The 27,138-nt window shown below is 36.5% G+C and overlaps 1 protein-coding gene across 1 annotated transcript in view; it reads left to right on the top strand.

Annotated features, from left to right (window-relative positions):
• HECTD2 (HECT domain E3 ubiquitin protein ligase 2) overlaps nucleotides 1–15,110 on the top strand; it is a 113,777-nt gene extending 98,667 nt beyond the window's left edge. Inside the window, exons 19-22 of the mRNA XM_044662626.1 lie at nucleotides 51–157; nucleotides 7,809–7,924; nucleotides 8,521–8,664; nucleotides 14,964–15,110. Of these exons, the coding sequence (XP_044518561.1) occupies nucleotides 51–157; nucleotides 7,809–7,924; nucleotides 8,521–8,664; nucleotides 14,964–15,084 (488 nt within the window). The 3' untranslated portion in view covers nucleotides 15,085–15,110. The remainder of the gene's footprint in view (nucleotides 1–50; nucleotides 158–7,808; nucleotides 7,925–8,520; nucleotides 8,665–14,963) is intronic.
• The last annotated feature ends 12,028 nt before the right edge of the window (nucleotides 15,111–27,138 follow it).

The raw sequence follows: 27,138 nt of genomic DNA on the forward strand, positions 1-27,138 counted from the left end.
AATTAACCATTTGCTTATTTTAATTAATCAAATTTATAATCTCATTCTAGAGTATGTGCAGCTTTATGTTGACTTCCTTCTCAACAAATCCATCTATAAACAGTTTGCTGCATTTTATTATGGATTTCATAGTGTATGTGCTTCAAATGCACTAATGGTAAGTAGGTGGTCTGGTTTGTTTGTTTGTTTAGGGTACCAAATAGGCCTTTTAATATTCAAGATAAAAAAAATCATTTAGAGTGACAGCCCTGAATATGAATGACAATTTTTTTTAGATAAATAAGGATTTTAGAAGAAAACTTTTTCAACTAGTTAAAGCAAGGCTGGAAACTACCAATACTCCAGCCACTTTAAAATGAGGCAACATGGAACAGTTAATGTGTAAGTTGCAGTAGAAATCCTGGTTCTGCTATTTTATAAACCATGGGACCTTGGACAAGTCATTAAAAGTCTTGGAGCCTCAGTTTCCTCATCTGTAGAATAGAGATAATAATAATCATATTACATTGCTTATTTTACATTATTTATAATGACCTGCATAAATATGAGCTATTAATATGGATTAGGCAAGTGAACTGAAGAAAATTCAGGGCCAGTTAGGCAAACAGCCCCAGAATTGGAATGGATCTCAGAGATCATCTAATCCAACTCTACCTGAAGGAGGAATTCCCTGTATGGTCTCCACTTTATTATTCATCCCTAGCCTTATCCTCTTTCTTTATACAAAAGACTGAAGACACCTCATTGTTCCAGGGTGAATAGCCTTCACTCTGTAGAAACAGTATTAGAAATTTGAGTTACAGCAAACCTGTGGGGAGAAAGGGGAGCACTTCTTCCTAGTTTTTATGGAGGCAGTGGTTCAAATTCCCAGGGAAACTTTTAATTAAAGAATTAGGTAGCATTTATTAGGTTACAGAGAGAGAGAGAGAGAGAGAGAGAGAGAGAGAGAGAGAGAGAGAGAGAGAACACGAAAACACGAACCAGGGATATGAAGAAAAGCAAATTTGCTCTCAAGGAACTTGCACTCTGAATTTATAGTGGGTAGCTTGACTCTTAGACCATAAGACAAAAAGAGTAGGTTAACATCTTCAAATTATGAGCAACAGTGTCAGATCTTTTCTGAAATGTATCATCTGAAACAATAAATAGGAACTGTTTATTTCTGTAGAATTGGGAACCCAGACTAGCAACTGCATTGGAAGGAGTTTATTTAGTTTATTGCATCTACCTCTTTGTGTCTTCATGCAATTTTAGTTTTTGTTTATTTTATTATAGATGGAACTATCAAAATATTTCAATACATAGACCAAATTTTAAAATTTAAATGAAATAATAAATTACATGATTTATAACTTCTGTGTTTGAATTATCTTTCGCAATATAGTAACAAAATAGCCTTGTTTACTTCTATATATACGCTTTCATATGTATTTTTCCCTACTATTTTTGGTAAAAGATGTCAGGATGAAGCCTTTTTGTATGGAGAAAGCAAGTGGAGCCAGGAAGTTATTTGGGAAGAAATAAGTATATGTCTGTTGTCTGTTTAAACTACTTTCCAGAAAGACTTAAAGTGCAGTCCTGGCAGGAGACTATGATTGGCTTCCAAGAAATCATTCTTTTGAACTTTTTTGTCTCTCTCCTAAACCCCTAGGGTATTCTCTATTCCTATTCTCTTTGCTGAGGAATTTGCTTCATACTTCTCTGAAGAAATTAAGACCATTCACTAAGAGCTCCCTCTTCTCTCTTCTTCCTCATCTCATCTTCCTTCACTGCATTAGCAGATAAAATGGTGACCTTTGTCTTTGCCTAGGCCATTCCCTCTGACATTCGATCCTATCTCCTCCCTCTCTCTAATCTTCAATCTCTCCCTTCTTCTGAATTCTTTCCTTTTGCTTGAAAGCACACAGCTATCTCCTCCTTTCTTAATAAACCTTCACTTGCTCTGATATCTCCTAGCTACCTTCTGATTTCTCACTTCTCTTTTTTAGCTAAACTTGAGCAATCTTAAGTTCTACTGCATCATCTTTCACTTTCCACTTTACCTCCTTGCAGTCTGGCTTCCCACTCAGTCATTCAACTGAAACTTCCCTCTCCAGACTTACAGGTGATCTTTGAATAGCCAAATCTAATCAATTTCTCAATCCTCATCCTTCTTAATGTCTCTGCAGTTTTTGATACTGTTGACCACTCTTTCATCTTTGAATTTTCCTGATAATGTTCTTACATGCCCATCTGCCCTTTCTTCTCAGTCTTCTTTGCTTCATCATCTATGTCATACCCTTTAGCTGTGAATAAACCCCAAACCCTATCTATTCTAGGCCCTATTCACTTCTTTCTCAATCTTCTCTCATCAAATTTAAATCCTGTCTTTGATCCATCCTGGATATATGAACCTGGATAAATCACAACCACACCATAAGCTGAAGAGAAAAAGCCAACCTGTATTAGTAGAGGGAATTTCATCATTCAGGAGTTCCCTAAGCCAATGAATAATAGGGCCAAATGCCTATCCCTATCTCTATCCAGTCCAACCTATTTTTGTTATCAATGAAAAGTGGGAAATGCATGGAGAGATGAAATAATGCCAGTTATAACCATTTAATGCAGAAGTTTCTCAGTTATTAATTAGTTGCCCAAATGAAGAGATCTTAAGATTAGGACCATGAGAAACCATAGTCACCTTCATCAGCAAACACTTAACCCATTTGCCATGTAGAAAGATATGGAAGTCAAAGACAACAGTAATTTTTTAAAATTTATTTAGAATATTTTTCCATGGTTACATAATTTAATATTTTTCCCACCCCTCTTCCCTCCCCAGTCCCGGAGCTGACAAGCAATTCCACTGGGTTTTACATGTATCATTGTTCAAAACCTATTTCCATATTATTAATATTTGCAATAGAGTGATCTTTTAATGCCAAAACCCCATCATAAAACCACCGAACCACGGGATCGATCATATGTTTTTCTTCTTCATTTCTGCTCCCACAGTTCTTTCTCTGGATAGGGATAGTGTTCTTTCTCATAAGTTCCTCTGAATTGTCCTGGATCGTTGCATTGCTGCTAGTAGAGAAGTCCATTACATTCAAATGTGCCACCGTGTATCAGTTTTTGTGTAAGGTTCTCCTGGTTCTGCTCCTTTCACTCTGCATCAATTCCTGAAGATTGTTCCAGTTTACATGAATTCCTCCAGTTCATCATTCCTTTCAGCACAGTAGTACTCCATCACCATCAGATACCATACTGTGTTCAGCCATTCCCCAATCAATGGACACTCCCTCATTTTCCAATTTTTTGCTACCACAAAGAGTGAGGCTGTAAATATTTTTGTACAAGTCTTGTTATCTTTTGGGGGTTCAAAGACAACAGTATGTTGGTATGATTGGACCAAAGGGCAGGCAGTCTTCTAAAGCCCTTTGGGCATAGTTCCAAATACCCTCCAGAATGATTAGATCAATTCACAACTCCACCAACAGTGTATTTGTTTCCCAAATTTGACACATCCCCTCCAACATTTATTATTTTCCTTTGCTGTCATTTTAGCCAATCTGCTAGGTGTGAGGTGGTACACAGAGTTGTTTTGATTTGCATTTCTCTAATTATGAGAGACTTAGTTCACTTTTTTATGTGCTTGTTGATAATTTTGATTTCTTTATCTGAAAACTGGCTATTCATGCCCCTTGACCATTTATCAATTGGGGAATGGCTTGATTTTTTGTACAATTAACTTAGCTCTTTATAGACAAAGCAATTTTTGTCATATATTCATTTGTAAAATCTAATGGATGAGAATAGTAAAACAGTGAAAAGCATGAAACTGAAAAAAAAGAGTAAATAAAGCATGTTCAGAGACTCAACCAAGCAAAGTCATCCCAAGGACACTTAAATATAGAATTGGAAAGAGGAAAATAAAGAGCCAACATGTGAAAAATATCTGCAAGGATTTTTATAGCATAATGTCTTCACCATTAGGGCACTTTGAAAAGTAATTATATCCCGTCTTATATCATTCTCTAGTTTTTCCACATGTGTAGATCACGCCTGCATAAAATGACTAGATTCTCCTCAAGGAAAGACTTTCTTGCATTCCTTACAGCACCTGGCATATTGTATAAGCATAGTCAATAGTTGCTGAATTGAAATAAACTAAGGATTCATTTCTGACTCCCAAAATGAGAATCCATTATCATTTTGATTCTATCATCACTGTTGTAACATCACAAACCTGGCTTTACTTATTGACTTATTTTAAACTGCTTGTAGAGGAACTGGAAATATCATTGAAAAGGTCAGAGAAGAAAAATAGCTGGACTAGATCATATACCCAAAAAGGAAGACCATGCTCAAGGTGACGTAATTGTGAAAAAATTGAAAGATCCCTGATAGCTGAAAGAAAGGGAGTATACCAATGAAATGGAAAAAATCTTGGACTTCATTGCAACCTAGCAAATTGAGAGAATTAATAGCTAATAAACCCATTTACCCACTTTTCTATCTACATAAGTACTCAGCAAAAGTGTTCACTTCTGTTATTGAAGAGATCCAATGCAGAAATTTCTGTTAGGTGAGAAGAAATTCATCAGGTTCTCCTCCTTGTTGGTAACACTGGACTGATTGCATCAATCCTCTAAACATTACAGAGCCTCATCAATGAAATCCATAACTACTCAAAATAATTTTTGCCTAACTTCACATAAGGGGAAAAAATGTGGATTAAAATTATGGTTGTCCAGACAAAGAGATGTGATTCTATGAACAACCTACCAAACTTATCCACCAGGGTGTGCATATATGTGAGAAATATTAGAAATACAGTCAGATAGACAGACAGACAGACCCACCATGAAAATAAGCAGTAAGGGGGCAGCTGGGTAGCTCAGTGGATTGAGAGCCAGACCTAGAGACGGGAGGTCCTAGGTTCCAATCTGGTCTCAGACACTTCCCAGCTGTGTGACCCTGGGCAAGTCACTCGACCCCCATTGCCTAGCCCTTACCACTCTTCTGCCTTGGAGCCAATACACAGTACTGACTCCAAGACAGAAGATAAGGGTTCAAAAAAGAAAGAAAGAAAGAAAATAAACAGTAAGTAGGGTATAGAGTTGAACAGGAGGAAGAGAATAGGCTGGACTGCCTTTGAGGAATTGCAGAGATCTTTTAATGGCTCCAACATTTTTCCCTAAAACAAATGCCATTAATATCATGATTCTTCCAGTGATGGCTACAAGTCATGGAGCACTACAGTCTCTGAAGAACTGAAGTTGAGGATAATGCACAGAGGAGTAGAGAGAGTAGCATGGGACAGTGAACTGATTGCAACACATTGCATACAAAGAATTACAAATACAAGACAACATAAAGGTTGTCATTAAAGAAAATTGTGATCTAAAACAAAGATGGGTTGTTTCACAGCATGAGAGTAATCGATAACCATTCAATAACCTGAATGATTTATTGGCATATTCAGGATATCAGGAGAGTTTTCTGGTACACTGAAGCCTCTTTGGCAAACTTTTTGGGGGATGTGAACAAGAGTCACCAGGGACAGGTGACAGGCAGGATGGATGATGACCTGCACTGTTGAAGAGAGTACCTAAATCAGTGAAAACCTAATCTCATCAATTCATTAAACTAAACTTATTTTAGAGTAACTGTAAAATCTCCTAACACTACAGTGGGAGCCAGAAATTAATCTCTAATTCTTTTCAATCCAGCAGGTATTCACTAAGTTTATGCAGTGTGATAGATGCTAAAAAGGATGCAAGAAAATCTTTGTCCTTGAGGAGCATCCAGTCTTTTTATACAGACATGACCTACATGCATGAAAAAACTAGAGAATGGTATAGCATATAATCACTTCCCAAGATATATAATACCAGCAATAAATATTAGACCAATAAGTACTATGAGAAGAAAAGAAGTAAAGAGATTACCGTGGGCTACAGATGTCAGAGAAGCTTCTTGGAGGAGATGGGACTTTAACTGAGATCTTGGAGAATGAATATAAATCAGATTCCTATTTAGTCATTTGCTAAGAAGCTTGGGTTTGAATCTCACTTCTAGCACTATACTTAATGTCTCTGTGACTTTGGGCAAACCACTATGATAGATGATAAGAAACTCAATATTATATTGTGGTTAGAAAATTGGCCTTGGAGTGAGAAAGATTTGGTTCTAATCATGTCTATGACATAAAAGATCTTAATTCTATAGCTGTTGGGGGCTTTAGAGGTCATTTAGAGCAACCTCTTCATTTTACAGATGAGAGAAGTAATTTGCCCAAGATGGCAAAGAAAGTAAGTGATAAGATAAGAATCTGAGCCTTAGTCTTCTTAACTCCAAGCCTAGTCCGTTTTCTAATTTAGTACACAGGATCCATCCATATATTATCTGTGTGACCATACCCCTCTCCCCCCACCTCCCATTAGTGGATACTGAGTACAAACTTACTTAATCCATTACATAGAATCAACCCCAGACCAGAGTATGCTTCACATCCTTTGCAATCATCCACCAATGCCATTTTGATATTTTGTGTATAGGGTTGCTCGAACTTTCCATCTCTTAGCTTTGGGTACAGTAAATGAAATCAGTATTACCATTGCTTCTTGAGAGGTCCTTTCAGTGGGCTGCCTTATGCATCAGCTAAGATGCCTCAGAGCAGAATATCCTTCCCTGACCCCTACTGCTTTATACGTGTTAATTCCTTATTAAAATATAAACTTCTTGAAGGCAGGGACTGTCTTTCTCTATAAGTTTGCATTCATGGTGTGGTATATAATAATTTCTTAATTTTTTTATTCATTCATTCATCCATCTATCCATCCATTTATTTAACATATAAGTGTCCCACAGGCAATTCTCTAAGATCAGAAGTTACACAAAGGCCCTCCTAATTGTAGGATGGAATTTCTGCACTGGGATTTCCACGAATCAATGAAATCACAAATCTATAACAACAACAACAACAACAACAAAACACCAAACTACCTTTACCACTGACCTTACTCTGGGGTTATTTGGGGAAAGTCCTTTATAAATCTTAAATCTCTGCATAAATTTGATTTATTACTTTTTTAATTTATAAAAATCTTTATCTTCTGTCTTAGAATCAATAATGTATATTGGTTCCAAGACTAAAGAGTGGTAAGGTCCAGGCAATAGGGGGTTTAAGTGATTTGCCTAGGGTCACATAGCTAAGAAGTATCTAAAGCTAGATCTGAACCCAGGACTTCCGGTCTCCAGGCCTGACTGTCAATCCACTGAGCTACCTTGCTGCTATAAGTTATTACTTCTAATAAAAATTTTCACTGTTATTTTATAAAAATGAAATTGGTGGCACTGGGGAGCAGATGAGGCCCAATATGCTACTTTATAGTTCTCTAATGATTTGTAAACCATAAAACACTGTATAAATGATCCTTTGCTCCCCCAATTTTTTAAAAATGTTATTCATTAGAAGAATCAGAGTGATTAACATGGAGGCCGGAAAAATGCTTCTTAAGTATAAAATATTTTATTCATTATAATCACTTTTGTGATTTAATTAGATTTAAACATTTCCAATTTATTTATATTTCTTAAAAAACTTAACTATCTAAGGCAGAAGAGCAGTACAGGGTAGGCAGTGAGGGTTAAGTGACTGGCCCAGGGTCACATAGGTAAGATGTGTCTGATTTGAACCCAGGACTTCTGTCTCCAGGCCTGGCTCTCTGCCCCTCAATTTAAGTTTTGTTTTTTTTTTAAAGCCATTATCAGAAGATTTTTCACTATGATGGCTGATTGTTTTACATTTTAATTATCGATAGCTTCTTCGCCCAGAAGAGGTAGAAATTCTGGTCTGTGGAAGTCCTGAATTGGATATGCACGCTCTGCAAAGAAATACTCAGTATGATGGCTATGTGAAAACTGATCTTACTATACGGTAAGGTCTTTCCCTCTCCTTGCGTGGGCAGTTGGGGGAGGGGTTAGTAGAGAAAGAAGATATAAGTTCTCTATATGCAACATTTTGGGGCCATTTAGAGTCATTTAAACACCAAAAGCTAGCACGATCCTTCTTACTCCAGAGATGCTATTTGTGAGCCTTTTAAATACGGAAGCATCCAGTGCTCCTCAGGAGAACAATTATGTCAGTATAATTTCAAAAAGAAAATAAAAGTTGAACAAAATAGAATTACAGTTTTGGTCCTACAATATGCAACTCTATGTATGTGTAACATCTATATGAATGATGGATCATTTTTAGTAACCATACTCTAGAAAAATCATAAAATTTCATAAAAGAAAATGACTTTGCTACCACCCAGGGTTAGACCATTTATAAGTATACCATTTTTAAGGTCTACCAGAGAAACTTTCTTCATTTACAGAATGACCTAATTAACATAAGCTTACATGAAAGTAGTCACTGAAGGGATTTGTTTCCCTCTTTGAGCTGATTTTATTTAGGCTGGCGAATAACTATTGTGGTAAAAACAACAACAAAAAGCAACTTTTAAAAATTGTTCTTTGTCGTGATAGATACTTTTGGGATGTCGTGCTTGGGTTTCCCCTTGATCTTCAAAAGAAGTTACTACATTTTACCACAGGAAGTGACAGAGTACCTGTGGGAGGTATGGCAGACTTGAATTTCAAGATTTCAAAGCATGAAACTTCTACGAACTGGTAAATTTTCAGTTTTATTTGTATTTTTACTCTAGAATTGAAGCAGATTTTTTTTTAAGTATACATTTCTTGGTAAAATGCATCTTTTTTGACAGAATAGGTTTTCTTTTCCTCCTAGTGTCTTCCGTTTCTTTTTAAAATTAAAACTAAGTATGAAAATTTAATGATAAACATTTTGACACATCAGTATGACAAATTGGCACTTTATGAATATCAAAATACTTCTAAGCAACAGCCACAAACTATTAAATCTAGAGCCCAGATTTATAATCTCCAGATTATAATCCAACTATATTGCTCAGAAAGAATCATCAGGACAACTACCAAGCATCAGGTTCCATTAAACCACTTGTGTAGACAAAATGTTGTAGTAATTCTGGAAGGCCCAAGCTGTGGAGCAGCTCTATACCTGCAAGGGCTCAGTCCCTTCTGGGAGGAGTAAGGCTGCCTCAGCCAATCCCAAATGCTTCTAAAGGATTGGAGGCACATGTTTGAAGCACCTTTCATCCCTTCATTTTACAGTGGTCCCATCTTACATAATAGAAGAGTTTCAGCAACTGACAAAACTTTCCAAGTTCCATATTTATAATGTTGTTGCAACATGGAACTTGGCTTCATACTCTTTGGATGAAATTTAAATGTCAGGAGATTGAACACCACTAACAATATCATCCACTTCCGGTCCCCTACTTGGAAAGTCTTGTGTAAATGTTTTAGTTCCTTCACTAATTAGTACCATGATACAAGGTTTGTGATCAACATGAAAGTCACCAATGTGATAATAAAATCAGGAAGACTATGGAACAGTCAGTATTATTATCAACATCATCATCATCATCATCATCATCATCATAGCATTCATGTAGGGCTTTAAGGTTTGCAAAGTTCTTGACATATGCTAACTCATTTCATCCTCACAACAACCTCATGAGGTAGGGGTTCTTAATATACCAATTTTTTAGATGATGAAACTGAAGCTGAGAGAGAATTATGTGACTTGCCCAGGCTCACCGTTATAGAGAGTCTCTGAGGCAGGATCCAGACTCAGGTCTTCCTGATCCATAGCTTTTATTCTCTCCTCTGCACCACCATAGGAACCTTTTTTTTTTTCTCATCAGAAAGCTCTTGGGCTTTGTTAAGGTGAGTACAACTGTGAAATGAAAGAAGCCTACATATAATTGACTTTGAAAAGGTCCTTGATTGAGCATTCCTTCTCCTAAAGTACACAAGGTAACAAATCACACCCCTGATGCGCCATTGTAGATGGTCTTCATGAGTTTCTGTGACCAAATGAAATCCTCCCCTGGTGGCCAACAGTGATGAGCTTCAATGTTCAGGGAGGCTCATCCTAGGACAGCAGTTATCCAGGTCATCCCTGGGCTTGCACTCAAAACCTTTCCAGCTGGGCAAGAGCTGCTATACCTTGTGCTTCCCTGGCACAATCTTCAAGAGCCCCCTTCATATTAAGTAGGATTGGAGGAAGAGTTGGGCTCATGTAACAAGATTTTGGAATATTCCAATATCTGATTTCTAAATTACATTCTGGATTGAATCAAGGTTCTTATAGTATAACTTTTGGAGGTGGCTAAGTTAAAGAGGTGTCTAAATGTTCACCTTAAAGTCACATTTATGGATAATGTTTTCAGTTTGAGAAAAATATGGAGATTGTTTATTGTTATTACAATCAAAAGTAGAAAAAATTTTAAACTTTCATATTGTCTTTCACTTATGAAGATAAACAGATTGGTATAAGGATAAGAAAGATCTTGGGCTCATGTTCTGCCTCTCTTCTTTCTATTTGTGTAGCTATGGCCAAGTCACTAAGACTTTCTGAGCCTCAGTTTCCTCCTCTGTAAAACTGAAATAATTATACTTTACTGCTGACTTCACAGGCTAAAGGGAGTCTAAATGAGAAGATATATGTAATATGCTTTGAAAACTTTAGTCAAGAAGCACATTTGTGTTTAAATGATTCTGTGAGCTACCACCATTACCATATTATTCATAAAGATTTGAACAATTATTTTGTAAAGGACAAATTTTAATGCCTTATAACAATTTTTTATGATGTTGGGGCCTGGCTTGAGTTTAAGTTTGATTTATGCAGGATTTCTTCATTAAAATTACTTCTGCTTTCCTCTTATTAATTTTATTTCTTCTTTAGAGCTTATTCCTAGCAGAGTTTACTATGTTATCTCCCTCCTCAAATTTTCCCTAAATATTTTGCCTGAATCTCTCATTACACATTATTCTTTACAAATGTAAGTATATCACCACCACATCAGTAGGTTTTAAGCTCCAAGAGGCAAGAAGCTGTTTAATTTTCATCTTTGTACCCCTAGAACTAACACATTGCTTTGAACATAGTAGGTACTTAATTATGGTGGCTTGAGCACTGGACCTGAAATCAAGAAGATTTGAGTTCAAATTTTACTTTACACATTTATTAACTCTATGAGATGGGCAAGGCACTTAACTTCTCTAAATCTGTTTCCCCATTTGTAAAACTGGGATAATAATAGCATCTAACTCATAAGATTGATGTGTATATAGAGAGAGTGAGATAGAGAATGATTTGCAAAACTCAAAGCATTACATGTTACATCCTTGAGCTGAGTTGAATTTAAAGTATGCACATGACTCTGACCTCCAAACTCTAGATTTAGATAAACTGTATCTAATTGGTGAAGGGATTAAACCAAGGTGGGGGGGGGGGATGACAATACTCTGTAATTATATATAACCAGAGTTGCCTCTGGGAAATCTAAGACTATAAATTGGATATGGCTCTAGGTCTTTACAGGTGTAAATGAGAGGGTTCCCAGACCCCATATCAGAAGATAAGGTAATGTATAGGTCATTTATTGGATAGCCTTTATTCCATCCCTAGTGAAAATGGAAAACTACATAAAAGACCTTCAGGATCCAGCAAACAAATTCTCCTCTCTCTCCAGTAAATCTTATCCTCCTCCAGGATCCTAATAGTCACCACACTTAGCAAGAGCACCCTGGGGTTTGGATTCCTCTCCAAAGGAAAATGAACTTGGGGTTGTTGGGAAAGAAGCATTCCAGTGAGTCCTCCTTTCCCTCTAAAGAGCCATCCAGATGTTCAGCCGTGATAGATTTCGCTATTATTGGCAATACAGTGATCCAGGACAATTCTGAGGGACTTGAGACACTGCTCTCCACCCCAGAGAAAGAACTGCTGGAGTCACAGTGCAGATGAAAGCAGATGATTTTTCAGTTGTTTATTTGGCTTATGTTTTGGTGTTTGGGTTTTATAAGATCATTCATTCACTTACAAAAGTGAACAACATAGAAATATGTTTTACATGCTACTATATTTATTAGATTGAATCACCTGCCAGCTTTGGAAGGGGGAAGGGAAAAGAGGGAGGGATACAAGTTCAAACATATAATTTAGGAAAACTTGTGTGGAAATTTGTTATTACATGAAATTGGTAAAAAAAAATTAAAAATTAAAAATAAATAAAGAACCATCCAGGTATGTCCAGCCTGATATTACTACCCTGTGGTTTGGACTGTCAGAAGGGAAATACCCTTTGTATTACTAAAGATACAATTCTTATCCCATCAGACCTGAATTGTCCAAATAAGTCACAGTAATAACAGAGTGCCAAGCCTGGAATCAAGAAGACTCCTCTTCCTGAGTTCAAATCTGACCTCAGACACTTACTAGCTGTGTGACCCTGAACAAGTCACTTAACCCTGTTTGGCTCAGTTTTCTCATCTGTAAAATAAGTCGAAGAAGAAAATAGCAAACCAGTCTAGTATTTTTATCAAGAAAATCCAAACGGGGTCTCTGTCAGACATGAATGAAACCACTAAACAACAATAAGAACAATTTAGAGGACAAAGTCCAAGGCCTTATACCCACCATTTACTAGTATTAATACCTTGCTGTTCCTCCAGCTTCAGGCATTAGTACATAATTGTCTTTTCCCAGATGACCAGAGATGTCCAAAAAGTCATTGTTCTCATTTCTAAAAAGCTAACTGCCTATAGAATGCCTCTTTCTCTAATCAGAAGACTAGAGTTTAAGAATTCTCATCGCTTAACTATACAGTTTCCCTCTCCCCATCTGCCATCTAAGTCTAAGAAGTTACATGATAGCATTTCAGGTTTGGGACAGGGGCTTGAGGTCCAAGAACTCTCTTCTAGGTCCATGTGGGAATTTATGTAGTTTTTCCATTTACTTTTGCCCTACATAGTTGTTCTGCTGCTTTTAAAAAGAGAGAAAAGAGGCAAGTCTACATCTGAAAAATTCCTATTTATGTCAAATGATACGAGCAAACAGTTCTAAAGAGGAGAATTGCAGAATACTCACAACCACATGAAAAATGCTCTAAGCTACTGATTAGTAAGAGAAATGAAAATCAAAACAACCCTGATTTCACCTCACACCCTGAAAATCGACAAAAATTACAAAAAATGGCAAGTCAACGATGGAAGAATTGTAGAAAGCTAGGCCCACTAATATATTGTTGGTGGGACTGTGAAATGGCACACCCATTTTGGAAAGTAGTTTAGAATTACACAAAGTGGCTAAAATGTCTATCAAACATTCTATTACTGAGCTTATACCCCCCAAAAAACTATCAATAAGAAGATAGTCCTCACATACTCCAAGATATTAATAGCAACAGTTTTTATTCTAGCTAAAAATTAGAAACAAATCAAATGGCCATCGTTTGAGAGAAGTACACAAATGTAATGGAATATTACCATACTTTGTTTTTTTAAATGTTTTATTGTCATGCAAAACACACTTCCATATCAGTCATCACTGTAAGAGCACACTCATACATAACCAAGCCCCAATATACGACCAAAGATTCACTGATGTAAAAGATGATTTCAACAGTTCTTTCTCTGTAGAATAGCATTCCCTGTCATAAGTCCTTCAGGATTGTCCCAGATCATTGCATTGCTGAGAGTAGCCAAGTTTTCACAGATGATCATCATCCAATATTGTTTTCATTGTGTTCAATGTCCTCCCAGTTTTTCTTATTTTGCTCTGCATCAGTTCCTGCAGATCTTTCCAGCTTTTTCTGAAATCATCTTGCTTCTCATTTCTCATAGAACAATAGTATTCCATACAACATAGTACAAATTATTCAGTCATTTTCCAATCAATGGGCATCTTCTCAATTTCCAACTCTTTGCCACCACAAAAATAGCTGATATAAATATTTTTGTACAAGTAGGTCCTTTCCCCTTTTTTATTATCTCTTTGGGATACATACCCACTAGTGGTATTACCAGATCAAAGGGTATGTACAGTTTTATAGTCCTTTGAATGTTACCATACTTTAAAAAATGAAATGTGTGATGAATGCAGAGAAGTATGGGAAGATCTGCCTCACATGATGCAGTAAAGTAAGCAGAACTAAGAAAGCAACATATACAGTGACTGAAATAAGGTAAATGAAAAGAAAAACCACATACCAAAAATAAAGAGTCAAGGAAACAGAATTCAAATGGGACTCAACACCCCCAACCTATGTGGATATGGGAGGTGCACAGGTGTTCACATAATTTCAGACTTTTTCAACATATCAAATCAGTTATTTTCTTTCTTTTCTTCTCTAAAAACAAAACAAAACTATTTGTCATACAATATGACTTCAGGGGAGGGATCCATAGAATACTATAGCAATGTGAGAAACAAAATATCAATAAAAACTTATTTAAAAAAAGAAAATTTCCCATTTATACTCTTTTACAAAAGGGGCGGCTTCTCAAAAATGGTCCATTCCTGAGGAAAAGCAAGTCATTCATTTATAATCTCTGAAAGTCATCTTTCAAGAGATGCAGCTTATATTCTCCATAGAAGGCTACAAAGAGAAGCCTCTGATAAATAAAGGCTCACCACCTGAATGCTTTTTAAACTGATCAGGGAAGTCCTTTGATCACCTGCAAGAAAAAAGAAGGAATAATCCTGGATTAATCACAGATAACCTAAACGTAGAAATGAGCCTTCAGCAAAGAAACATGAAGAAACTTGTTAAAAGTAGGAACCCCAAAAAGAAGACAAACTCTGTGGTCCTCAAAAGTAAGATTACTTAAAAAGTGAGCATATTAGGTGCCCCCCAAAATATGTTCAAGACATCCATCTCAAATTCTGGGTCACTTCCAGAAACCCAGAAGACATGGTGTGGTCGCTTAACTTTGTGAGAACATTTGCTTACTGTGTGTGTACTGGCATTCATAGCAGTCAGCAGGTTTGCTTTTTATAAAGAATAGGTTACTCCACTTAAAGCTTATCTTTTTTCCAGGTTACCAGTGGCCCATACCTGCTTCAACCAACTTTGCCTGCCTCCTTACAAGAACAAAAAGGAGTTAAAACAGAAACTGATCATTGGGATTTCAAATTCAGAAGGTTTTGGGCTAGAGTAACATCAGACTTGAAATAAAGTATTTTTATATGTAGCATCCACTCTCTTCTCCTTGTGCCTTTAACCTTTTCATGCTTCTGTCTTCAGCACTATGATAAGCTAAATGATTTTCAAATGCTGACTTTTTGAATTATTAAATGTGAAACACATTTAATCTACATACAGTTTTCAAAAACCGCAGAAACTTTGGCACAGGGAAGGGGGAGTCAATAGGTAACAACAGTATTTTTTTTGTTTTTTAGATCTCTTTTTATAGCACTTTACTTGTCTCCATGATTATGTCACACATGTTCCACTAGGGGAATGAAGTGCAGTATTTAATGCATTTCTAACATAGAACCCAGTGGTGGATTCTGTGTTATTAACACACAGTAGCAAAGCTTAGAGCTACACTATTAATATAAGGCCTGTAGCCATATTTTCATACAGAAGTGAACAATTTTAATCGCAACGGAAATTTACAGTTTTTAATATTCCGGCTTTAGTTCTGTAAGGATTAAGCTGATTGTTGAAAAGCATGTAAATAACTGCTTGTGGGGGAAATGGAATTTTTGATAGTGCCATTTGTTGCTAAAGATTTATTTTTACAGAGTAAATTCAGGGTTTTAGATGTGTATACAGCTTTTACAAATCAAAAGGGATGATTGTACAGGAATGTAACTTTTCAAACTAAACTAACTGGATTTAAGATTATATGCTTTTAAGTATTAAGGTTAAGTATTAAGTATTGAGATATGCACCTATTGAAACCAGCAGAAAACTGGTTACTTTGAAGACCTTCTTACTTGGGTAGCCATCATGTTTTGAAAAGCACCTGGATGTCAGAAAGTGAAATCCAATCAAATTAGTTGTGACTTAAATAAATCCTAGAAAAAGCACAAAAGAAAAAATACTTTTCCTTTGAAAAATTTGATTTGTGGACTAGGCTTATGTCTAATCTTGTTTTTAATGGCTAGTAGTACAGGAATCAACTTCTGGAAAAATAGGCTGGAATGCAGGACAAAATCATGTGAATATATCAAGTGAGATTTGTGTCAAGGTAGAATAGTTTCAACTTTTGGGCCAAAATATTCGTTTTTTTCCCCCAGTGAATTCTAAATACAAAAAATAGCAGAAGTATAAAGTAGCGTATGAAAAAAAGAGGAAAAGGAAAATAAGTCATAGCTACTGATGCATTTTTGTATTAGTAAAAGTGAAGCAGTTTTCTTAGCCTGTGACAGATTTTTCCTAAATTGAGATTTATTTCCTGGAGACATTCCTAGCTTTTCTTCTGAAAGCTCAGAAGCTATTATTGTTGCAATAACAATAAATGATGCCAGCATTTCTTACCAGCAAATACTCTTTTAGATACTTTCCCTCATCTTTTTTTCTGAGTTTTGCTATCTCCTAGTTGCACCCTCAGCAGCAGAATTCAGCAGGAGTGAAGAAATGAATTAACTCATTCTTCTGGGATTTTGAAGCAGCCAATGTTTGGAGGAAAGGGAGGACCCGTTGTATGCATTTATCTCTCCTGAAAGGGGCTCTGAAATACCCTGGGGATCTTAAGTGATCTGTAGTGTCTTCGCTAATAGAGAAAAGGGTAACAGACTAACTGGTTTAGTTTGTTAATCTTTGTGCAAAAATATCGCTTCTCTGTCGTGCTGCCTGAGCTAGACTGTGAGGTGTTTAAAATGGGTTAATAATAACTAATAAGCACAAAAGAATTATCTGTAAGTAATCAGGTTTAATGTTTAAGATGTAAACAAAGCTCTTATTTGATAAAGATGATTTATGGTTTCTTGTGCACGTTTAATGATGCGTCTATATACATCCATAGCTATGTCACTTTAGAAATATTCAAACCTGTTGTTTTTATGCTCCATACCCACAGTTAACTGGAAAAATTGTGTCTGTTTTAAAAATGAAAAATACAACTGTTTTAATCACTAAATTACACATTGCCTTTATTTATTTATGCTCTCTGGTTTTAGTTTACAGTGTAATAATACCTCATTTTTTAAAAAACCACTGCTGTTCTATTTTGTTAATTTTCGATTGCCTACTAAGTTCATGTGGTTACATTTTTATATATCTGTTGTTAATGAACTCTATTCAATTTTTGTATTTGCCATAGTAAATTAAAGTATTACATAATATTTCTTAGTAATTATTAAAAAGTCTCTGGCTATTCTATTTTTTTTTATCTTGGCTTCATTTTCCCAATGAGGAGGATTTTTTAAGCTCCCTTTTTCATACTAATCTGTAGTACAACAAATTGTTCATGACCAGACTTACCTTTTTAAGAATTAAAGTTGCACTGTCTTTCAGGATTCATTCCTTTTCTAAGAAATTCTATACCAAGTCATTCAAAGGAGCAAGCTTCAAATATCTTGGAAATCCCACCATTCTTCACTACCCTGACAATTTATCATCTCAAATCTATACACTTTTGTTGAAGAAAATTAACTTCTTAAACCTCATCATAATTATAAAAGAATGTCTAAACAGCAGCTAGATTACCACATCATTGCGTGTCATCCAAATACCTCTAAAAGAGAGAGGAAAGTCGGTATTTGGCATAGATATTTACAAAGACATGAAATAGAATATAAAGACAGCATCAGATCCTACATGTTTTAACCAAAATCTAGGAATGTGACCTCTCTTCCTTTCCCCATCCCCCCAAAATATTTGCTATGCTTGAGAGAAAAATGATACTGAATGTAAGAATAATTATGTTCTGCTCTTAAGGATTTTTAAGTATACTATTCTGTGTGATTCTCACAGCCAACCTTGGAATTAGGCAAGATGATTCCATTTAGCAACTAATCATCTACTATGTACAGATCATCACATTATTCCCCAGAGAAATAAAGGAAAAAAGGAAAACAGTTCTAATCTTCAAGGAGCTTGCACTCTACTGGGAGATACAAGATGAACACAGTAAAATAAAAGCAAACAAAATTGAAATGGACAAAAGCACAATGAAATCAGGAATGAGTTTCCAAGATCCTTGAAGCAAGCTAGGGATTCAAAGAAGCAAGATAGGCATTCCAGGCTTGGTGGCCAGTAGACAGAACACTGAATGTGGGAATAGCTAGTTTGTTGTGAAGGGGAGTCATATAAAGAAAATTGAGAAAAGCAAATTACAACAAGATTGTAGAGGTCTTCAAATGCCAAGCTGAGTATGTCTTAATCTAGAGACAACAGAGAACCTCAAAAGGCTTTTACATGTGAGAATAACTTTGTCAGGCCTATGCTTTACAAAGATCTTTGGCATTGGTGGGTAGAAAGATTAGAAACCATGAGGCCAATTTTAAAACTATTGCAATAGTTCAGCTGAGAGGTGATGAATACATGAATTAGTGGGATGACCATGCAAGTAGAGAGAAGAGAACAGATAGAAAAGATCAAGTCAGGGTAGAATTGACAAAGTTGGCATCTAGAGTATAGGAAAGGGAAGAATCGACAATGACACTGAGCTCACATTACCTGAATAACTGGGGAAATAGTAGGGCCTTCAAAAACAATCATAGGGGCAGCTGGGTAGCTCAGTGGATTGAGAGTCAGGCCTAGAGACAGGAGGTCCTAGGTTCAAATCCGGCCTCAGACACTTCCCAGCTGTGTGACCCTGGGCAAGTCACTTGACCCCCATTGCCTACCCTTACCACTCTTCCACCTATAAGTCAATACACAGAAGTTAAGGGTTTAAAATTAAAAAAAAAAACAATCAGAAACTTTGGAAGAATGTAAAAGTTTAGGGACCAAGATGAGTTCCATTTTGTATATGTTGAGATGCCTATGAAACAGTGAGAAGGAAATAGGAAATGTCTAATAGGCAGTTATCAGTGTAAGACAAGTTAACTAGTAAGATTAAAGATGGAGTCATCTGATTAGGAATGTTAATTGAACTAATGGAAACTGATATGATCCCCCAAAATAAGTATAAAAAGAGATAAGAAGTGTTCTAAGGAAAGTCTTGACAGTTATCCATGTTAGTGGACTGGAGTTGGATGGCCCAGCAAAAGAGACAGAAGGAACAGTCAGAGAGCAAAAGGACAAGATGAGAGTAGTCACAGAAGTCAAGGGGAAAAAATGTTTATGTATGTATATGGATGGATAGATATATATGAAGAGTGATGGTCAAAAGTGTTCAAAACTGTGTAGAAGAACACTGAGAAAAGGCCATTAAATTGTGCAGTTCAGAAATCACCGGTAACTTTAAGATAAAGCAATTTGAATTGATTGGAGTCAGAAGCCAGATGAAAAAGAGAAAGAGGAGTGAGTAGAAAATGAAAAAATCAAGTTAAGAAATCCATACAATATTTTCTAGGAGTTAAACTTTGAGAGGGAGAAATGAGGGAAGCTTGAGAAGAAGGCAGGGTTAAGACAAGATTAGAATTTCTTTAGTTTTTGAGGATTGGGGAAACATGAGCCAAGGGCCATAGATTTAAGGCAAAAAGAGAGTTCAAGATCATCTAGTCCAATCTCCTTATTTTAAAGATGAGAAAACTGAGGCTCAAGGAGTGATTGGTCTAAGGCTATAAATGTAGTAAGTTGACTCCAAGTCTACTTTCTTCCCACTATACCATCTTGAATGTAGCTACTGACATTGCTTGCACTAATATTACCAATGATCTCTTAACTGTAAAATCTAATAGCATTTTCTCAGCCTTTACCCTTCCCAAACTTCTCTGAAGTTTTTAACATTCTTCATCACTCCTTTCAGAAGACCCTCTCCTTCATCAACATGGTTCTGTCCTGATTCTCTTCTTGTCTGACCACTCTTCTCAGTCTCATTTATTAGATCATCCCTCTCCTTCCAACAAACTAAGAGTATTATCCAAGAGGCAGCTAGGTGGCTCAATGGATTGAAAGTCAGGCATAGAGACTAGATCTTGGAATCAAATCTGACCTTGGACAGTTCTTAGCTGTATGACCCTAGGCAAGTCACTTAACCCCCATTGCCTAGCCCTTAGTGCTCTTCTGCCTTGAAACCACTACACAGTATTGCTTCTAAGATGGAAGGTAAAGATTTGGAAAAAAAGACATTGGGCTTCCATTTTTCTGTCTTTTATTTTTATTTTTTATTCATTCACTCACTCATTCATTCATTCATTCATTTAGAGTGGTAAGGGCTAGGCAATGGGGGTTAAGTGACTTGCCCAGGGTCACACAGCTAGGAAGTGTCTGAAGCCAGATTTGAACCTAGGAGCTCCCATATCTAGGTCTGGCTCTCAATCCACTAAGCCACCCAGCTGCCCCAACAAACAGCTTTCTTCTTTATCTTGTCAACACCCATAGATTTAGTTATCAATTCTCTATAGATAACTCCTAAATCCAGTTCTAACCTTTCCTTTGAATTCCAGTACTGACTTCTACCTTCTGAACACCTCTATCTTGATGTCCTGTAAACATCACAATCTCAGTTTGTCCAAAGAGAATTCAATTTCTTCCCCTTACAGAATATTCAGAGTCTACATGATCTTTAAGATCATCTAGTTCAATCCATTCCTGAAAAAAAATTATGGCTACAATACAACCAAAAAGTAGTCTGCTAGAGTATGCTTAAAGATTTCCAGTAAGGAGAAACCTACTAGCTCCCAAAAGAAGCCCCTTCTGCTTTTGATCAGCTCTAATTGTTGGGAGTTTTCTCTTGATATCAAACCTAGATTTGGTTCCCTATAACTTTTACTCATTGCTCATAGCAGCTAAACTAAGGTATTAGAGCAAGTCTAAACTTGGTTCCAATTAAAAATCATCCAAACAACTTAAAGGCAGTCATTCTGTCTCCCAAGTCAAAGAAGAGATGTTTTCATCAAAACTTATTTCATACTGGTTTAAGAAATAGAAAAGGTGATCAATAGAATGGAATGGACTAAGCAAATAAAACTAGAAATAACCAAAACACTAGATTAATGTTTAACAAACTCAAAGATACAAACTACTAAGGTAAACTTTTTGTTTTTACAAAAACTTCCAAGAATATTGGAAGTTTAACAGAAAATGGGATTTTACCAACATATTGCACCATATACTACAATAGTCTCCTATTACATACAAAAAGTCACAACATTCAGAAAATTAAGGAACAGTAGGATAAATTATACACTCCTATAAATAGAAAAACGTTCCTAAATAACAAGGTGATAGTAAACAAACAGAGTGGACAATTTAGATTATAAAATTGAAGCACTTTTACAAAATTAAAATCAAAGTAGTTGGAAGTGGTAAATATTGGAGGAACTAGGGGGATACAGATGGACTAATTCACTATTGATGGCGATGTGAATGTGTAGTTATTCTGGAAAATATTTAGGAATTATATTTTTTAAGTCACTGTTGACCCATGGATTGCAATACCAGTCATATACAGTAAAGAGGTTAAAGACATAGGGAATTGTCCCCTGTATACTGTACACAACATTACTTGCAGTAGTATCACACATGAAAGAGGAGGTGGCTATGTAGAAGAATGGGAAAGGGAACTCAGAATTCAGGCACAAAGCCCCAAGCTGACTTCCTTTCTCTGGAAGATGGATATTCTTCTTCAGCTTCCCTGAGTCCTCCAACCTAAGTTCAAAGATCACTTTTCTGTGACATCTGGGTAAGAATCTGGTTGATTGCCATAGGTACTTCCATTTCCAGTGATCTGGAAGCATTCATTGATTGGCAATCAATCAATAAGCATTTATTGCACCTCTTATGCACCAGACAGCATGCAAAACCCAGAGGAAAAGGGTCACATACGAATTTGTAGTGGATTTACTCAACATGATCATGTGACTTGCTCCTTTTTTTATTTCTACGTGAGCAGGAGCAGAGGTGCTAGATGGTTGTAATAATCTAGGGATGGGCAGGACTTAAGGGAATTAAGACAAAGGAGCAAAGATTTTGAAATTTCCGGATAGTATAGTATTAAACTGGCTAACTAAAGGTTGAAAAATAGGGAGGGAGGAGTGTGTAACCAGAACAGGGTGGATAGCTTGGGAAAGTTTTGAGGGATGGAAGAAATGGAAGTTACAGTGAGTATAAAGAATAACTTTAGAAGGAGTAAGGTATAGGGAGAAATGACAGGAGATCATAATCAGATAAAGGAATTTCAGAGTTCTTGGTCAATGATGTGGAGCACTTATAGAGATGGCGTGATCAAAGGTGTGCCCATCCCTACATGGAGCTGAGGTGAAGTTGGCAGGTAGGTCATGAGAGTTGAGTAGAATGAGGAACTGAGACATCAGAGTTTTTGGAAGAATGTTAGCATTTATATTGAAGTGTCCTAGTATAAACATGGGCATTGGGGTGGAGGATGACTTGGATGCAACTAAACTCACTGAAAAGGGGTTTTTTGCCTCAAAACAGCCATGTTCAGGCTGTGAATCATTATGGTTCACAGTGGCTTTTATCCTCACAGAGTCATTTATCCTCGAAACAAGACTAGGAGATATGAACTAGAGATAATATTATTCTTCCCATTTGACATAAGAGGTGACTGACTCTACAAAGAAATTGTGGCTTGCCCAAGGTCAGTCATTTAGCCAATAAGTTTAAGAGAGATGATTTGAACCCAGAGCTTCCTGGGTCCAAGACTCTTTCTATTCTAAACTGCCTCTTGATTTGAAGAGAGGTCAAAGAGCTATAAAGAAAAGGGAAGATCAAAAATGTAGAACTGGAAGGAACTTTAGAAATCCTGCAGTCTAATCCCCACTCCTCCTGCCACCACCATTTTAAGGGTGAGGAAATTAAGGCTCAGAAGGATAAAGTGTCTTGCCTGAGGTCATACAGATGGTAAGTCAGAGCATTCCGACTTCAATAAATGTGCTTGTGACTATGAAAGGCTGCAGAAATATATGTGAATGCATGTATGTTTGTAATATTTCTAGGTTTAACATGAACGAATAATAAATATTCAGTATCTTTATAATATATATATATATATATAGGATGAATGTGTTACATAATATACTGTAGATCAGATTGGTGATTTCTATGGTATGAAAAAATCCCTCTACCCATGCACATGTGTATCATTGTGCAACCCTATAGCTTTAGAGAGTAGCCCTGGGCACTGAGAAGCTACATAGCTTGCCCCATCACAAATTAGTATATAGCAAAGGCAAGAATTAAACTCAGCCCTTTCTCACTCTAAGGCTAGCTCTCCACTATGGGCTAAGTATGTGTTTTAATCAATTAGCAAATACATTTTGAAGATTTGGCACAAATTATTTTAAAGTGACAATGACCTTCTGATTATTCAACAAAAAAGACACCCCATTCTGGAAGTCCCTCCTTAGCTCCAACCTCCCTGGCTTCTTTTACATCTCAACTAAAATTCCACCTTTTACAGGAAATCTTTCCTAATTTCTCCTAATTCCAAAGCTTTCTCTCTCTAATTATTTCCTATTTATCCTATATATAGGCTTATATAGTATATATTTGTTTGCATCGTTGTTTCCTTCATTAGATTATAAGCTCCTTGAGGGCAGGGATGGCTTTTTGGCTTTTTTTTGTATCTCCAGTTCTAGCACAGTGCCTGGCACATAGAAGGTACTTAATAAATGTTTATTGAATCAAAATGAAATGTTCAGATGTGCTAGGATGCTCCTAATTTCTTTCCTTCAAATAAAGTAAAAATATATGAAATGTGTATATGTTCTACATGGATTTCTTTCTTTCTTTCTTTTTTAAACCCTCACCTTCTATTTCTTTAAACCCTTATCTTCAGCCTTAGAATTAATATTAATAATAAATTAATATTCTGCAAGACAAAAGAGTAGTAAGGGCTAGGCAATAGGGGTTAAGTGACTTGCCCAGGGTCACACAACTAGGAAACATCTGAGGCCAGATTTGAACCTAAGACCTCCCATCTCTAGGGTTGCTTCTCAATCCACTGAGCTACCCAGATGCTCCCTTTACATGGATTTCTACTCTATGCTGATTCTTTGCCTCTCAAGGTTGGCTGACTTCAGAATCAGATATATAATTCACTTCCTTATTTCCTATTGAAATTGCCTGAGATCTCATGGTTATGGGCACTCCATCTGCCTAACAGGCCGTGTGCCCTCTCATGACTTGATGGTAAATGGCTTTAAAGAGTCATTGTGGCCAAAATATTGATCACTTTTCAGTCAATTTGGTGATGAGCCCTTACCAGCTGAGTGAGGTACTAGGAAGCCTCCCTAGCTTTGGTGTGCCAATACTTGCCCTCCGCATGCATGACTTTTTGAACTTCAGGGTCACTTTGACATCATAATGAGGCATCAGAGGATGACTTCATTTCAGAAGTGAAACTCCTATCAGAAGGTCGCTTGCTTATCCTTTGAACCAGATATGAGCTTCCTTGTTCCTTGCAAATGCCGAGGGCAGTTCTGATTCTGAATTCTTGGACCATTACACACTTAAAAGGTACCTCGTCAGAAGGAAGTCTCTCAAGGGCTAGCGCGACTATTAATGTTGAAATGCATGACTTTCAAGTAAGTCACTGAGACATGACGACTGCTCCCCATTAATTCAGGGGAAGCTTTGGTAAGCATTCCAGTAAGTTCCCAACTTTCCAAGGGATCAGCATATCTCTGCACTCAAAAGAAGGGGGTCTTGTAGTAAATAAAGCATGGAACTTGGACTCAGGTAGATGTAGGTTTTAATTCTACAATTGAGATTAGTTGTCTGGTCACAAGCAAGTCAATGAAAATAATAGCATCTATTGGCATTAGCTCATAGAGTTGTTGAGGTGCAAATGAATTATGTATGTAGGTACATAATTATGTGGACAGCTAGATGGGTCAGTGGATAGAGTACCACCTCTGAAGTCAGGAATACTCATCTCTCTGCATTCAAATCTGGCCTCAAACACTTCCTAGCTGTTTGACCCTGGGCAAGTCACTTAACCCAGTTTGCCTCAGTTCCTTGTCCAGAAAATGAGCTGGGGAAGGAAATGGCAAACCACTCCAATATCTTTGCCAAGAAAATCCTAAATGAGGTCACAAAGTCAGACACAACAGAAAAAAAATTACTAAAAACTCAATTATACATACATATTTACATATATGTTTATATGTATATATACATACATATATATATGTGTGTGTGTGTGTATATATATATATATATATAAAGAGAGAGAGAGAGAGAGAGAGAGAGAGATTATGTACTTAGGTACATAAAAATACTTGAGAATTAGATATTTTGTTGTTATTGTAGCTCATACGTGCCCTGAAAGTCAAGCCCCACAGCTTGGGTTCATTTCCTCTTTTATTTATTTGTTTTTTTAAAGTAGTTTTCCATGGTTACATAGTTCATGTTCTCTCTCTCCCTTTTTACCTCCCCCCTCCCAAAGCCAACAAGCAATTCCACTGGGTTATACATGTATTATCACTCAAAACTTATTTCCATATTATTCATTTTTAATAAAGTAATCTTCTAAAATCAAAACTTGGGTTCATTTCCTCTTCAAGCTCCTAAAGGTTCCTGATTGGTCAGAAGTGATTCTCTGATACCATTGGCTCAATCCCCAATTTACATGCATCCCCTTGAGATCATCAGTTGAGAATCAATTAACCAACCAGCTTTAAGTAGTTTTTAGAAAAGGGTATTTACTAAGGAGATACAGAATAGTTGGTTCAAAAGACCCCCTACCAAAGTCTATGATGTATTTTCCCCAAAATATGTACCAAAATGTGGGGAAAGTCAACTCAGACTAAGAGATCACATGTGACAAAAGAGGATTCATAGGTTTTGGATCTTGGAAGTCCATTTCTTCCATAAATTAAGCAATCAGTTGATAAGTATTAAACTCAAACTGTGTGCCAGGTTATAGGGATACAATAGAAGGTAAAAGACAATTCACTCCCTCAAAGAGCTAACAATTTAATGAGTTTCTCTTAAGCATGACTAAATTGCTTTATTTTTATTTTTTAAATTTTATTTATTTTTAAATATTTTTCCATAGTTACATGATTTATGTTCTCTCCCTCCCCACTCCCAGAGCTGACAAGCAATTCCACTGGGTTATACATGTGTTATCACTTGATACCTATTTCCATATTATTCATTTTTTTAATAAAGTAATCTTTGAAAAACCAGAACCCTAAATCTTATACCCATATAAACAAGTGATAAAGCATACGTTTTCCTTCTGCATTTCTACTCCCACAGTTCTTTCTCTTGATGTGGATAGCGTTCTTTCTCAGGATTGTCCTGGGTCTTTTTGCTAGTAGTAGCAAAGTCTATTACATTTAATCATGCCACAGTGTTTCTGTTTCAGTGTATAATGTTCTCCTGATTCTGCTCATTTCGCTCTGCATCAGTTCATGGAGGTCTTTCTAGTTTGTATAGAAATCAAGCATAAACTGCTTTAAAAATTATAGAATAATAATGGGTGTATTAGAGTAGATAATCTGGTAAAGAGAGAAGGAGCACCTTTAAATTGGGAAGACTTGTGTTTAAGTCTAGTGATGTTTCCATGGATAAATCATTTAACTTTTCACCAATAATTTTCTAATATTCTAAGTTATGGATAAGCTGCCGATCTGCATCACTGGAAGGAGTTTCCACACTAGGAGTTCCTACACTGATGAAATCACAGGTAAGAATAAGAAAAAGGAAAGAAAAAATAGGAAATATGGTCTTACTTCTAGTGGCAAACCAAACTACTTTCATTGAAAAATGAGGAATGTCCATTCCAGTGAGAAATGCCCTTTCTCTCACAAATGAGGAACAAAGGAGTAGTAAATTCTTTATATGGGTACATCTTGTTTCACTATGGTGCCTTTGAGGAAGCAGAAGCAAATTCTAGAAGGACCAAAATTCCTGTTAGTTGGGACTGGATTGAGAAGGGCTGACCCTGGACAAGAATGAGAAGGGGAGAACTGGTCAGGCTGGAAAGAGAAAAGGAAGTTAGATAAGAATAAGGCCTCCTTTGCTAAAAGTCTGCACATAAAACCAGGATTAACTGATACAAATTTCTGTAAACTTTGAAACTTCACCCTTCCCAGTTAGATGCTGTTTACTATAGGGGCTAAAGGAGTTTCTCTGTCAGGAAGACCTGAGATCAAATCTACTCTCTGTTAGATACTGGCTG

This window comes from Gracilinanus agilis, chromosome 2 (genome assembly GCF_016433145.1).
Source record: "Gracilinanus agilis isolate LMUSP501 chromosome 2, AgileGrace, whole genome shotgun sequence".
Classification (NCBI taxonomy): domain Eukaryota; kingdom Metazoa; phylum Chordata; class Mammalia; order Didelphimorphia; family Didelphidae; genus Gracilinanus; species Gracilinanus agilis.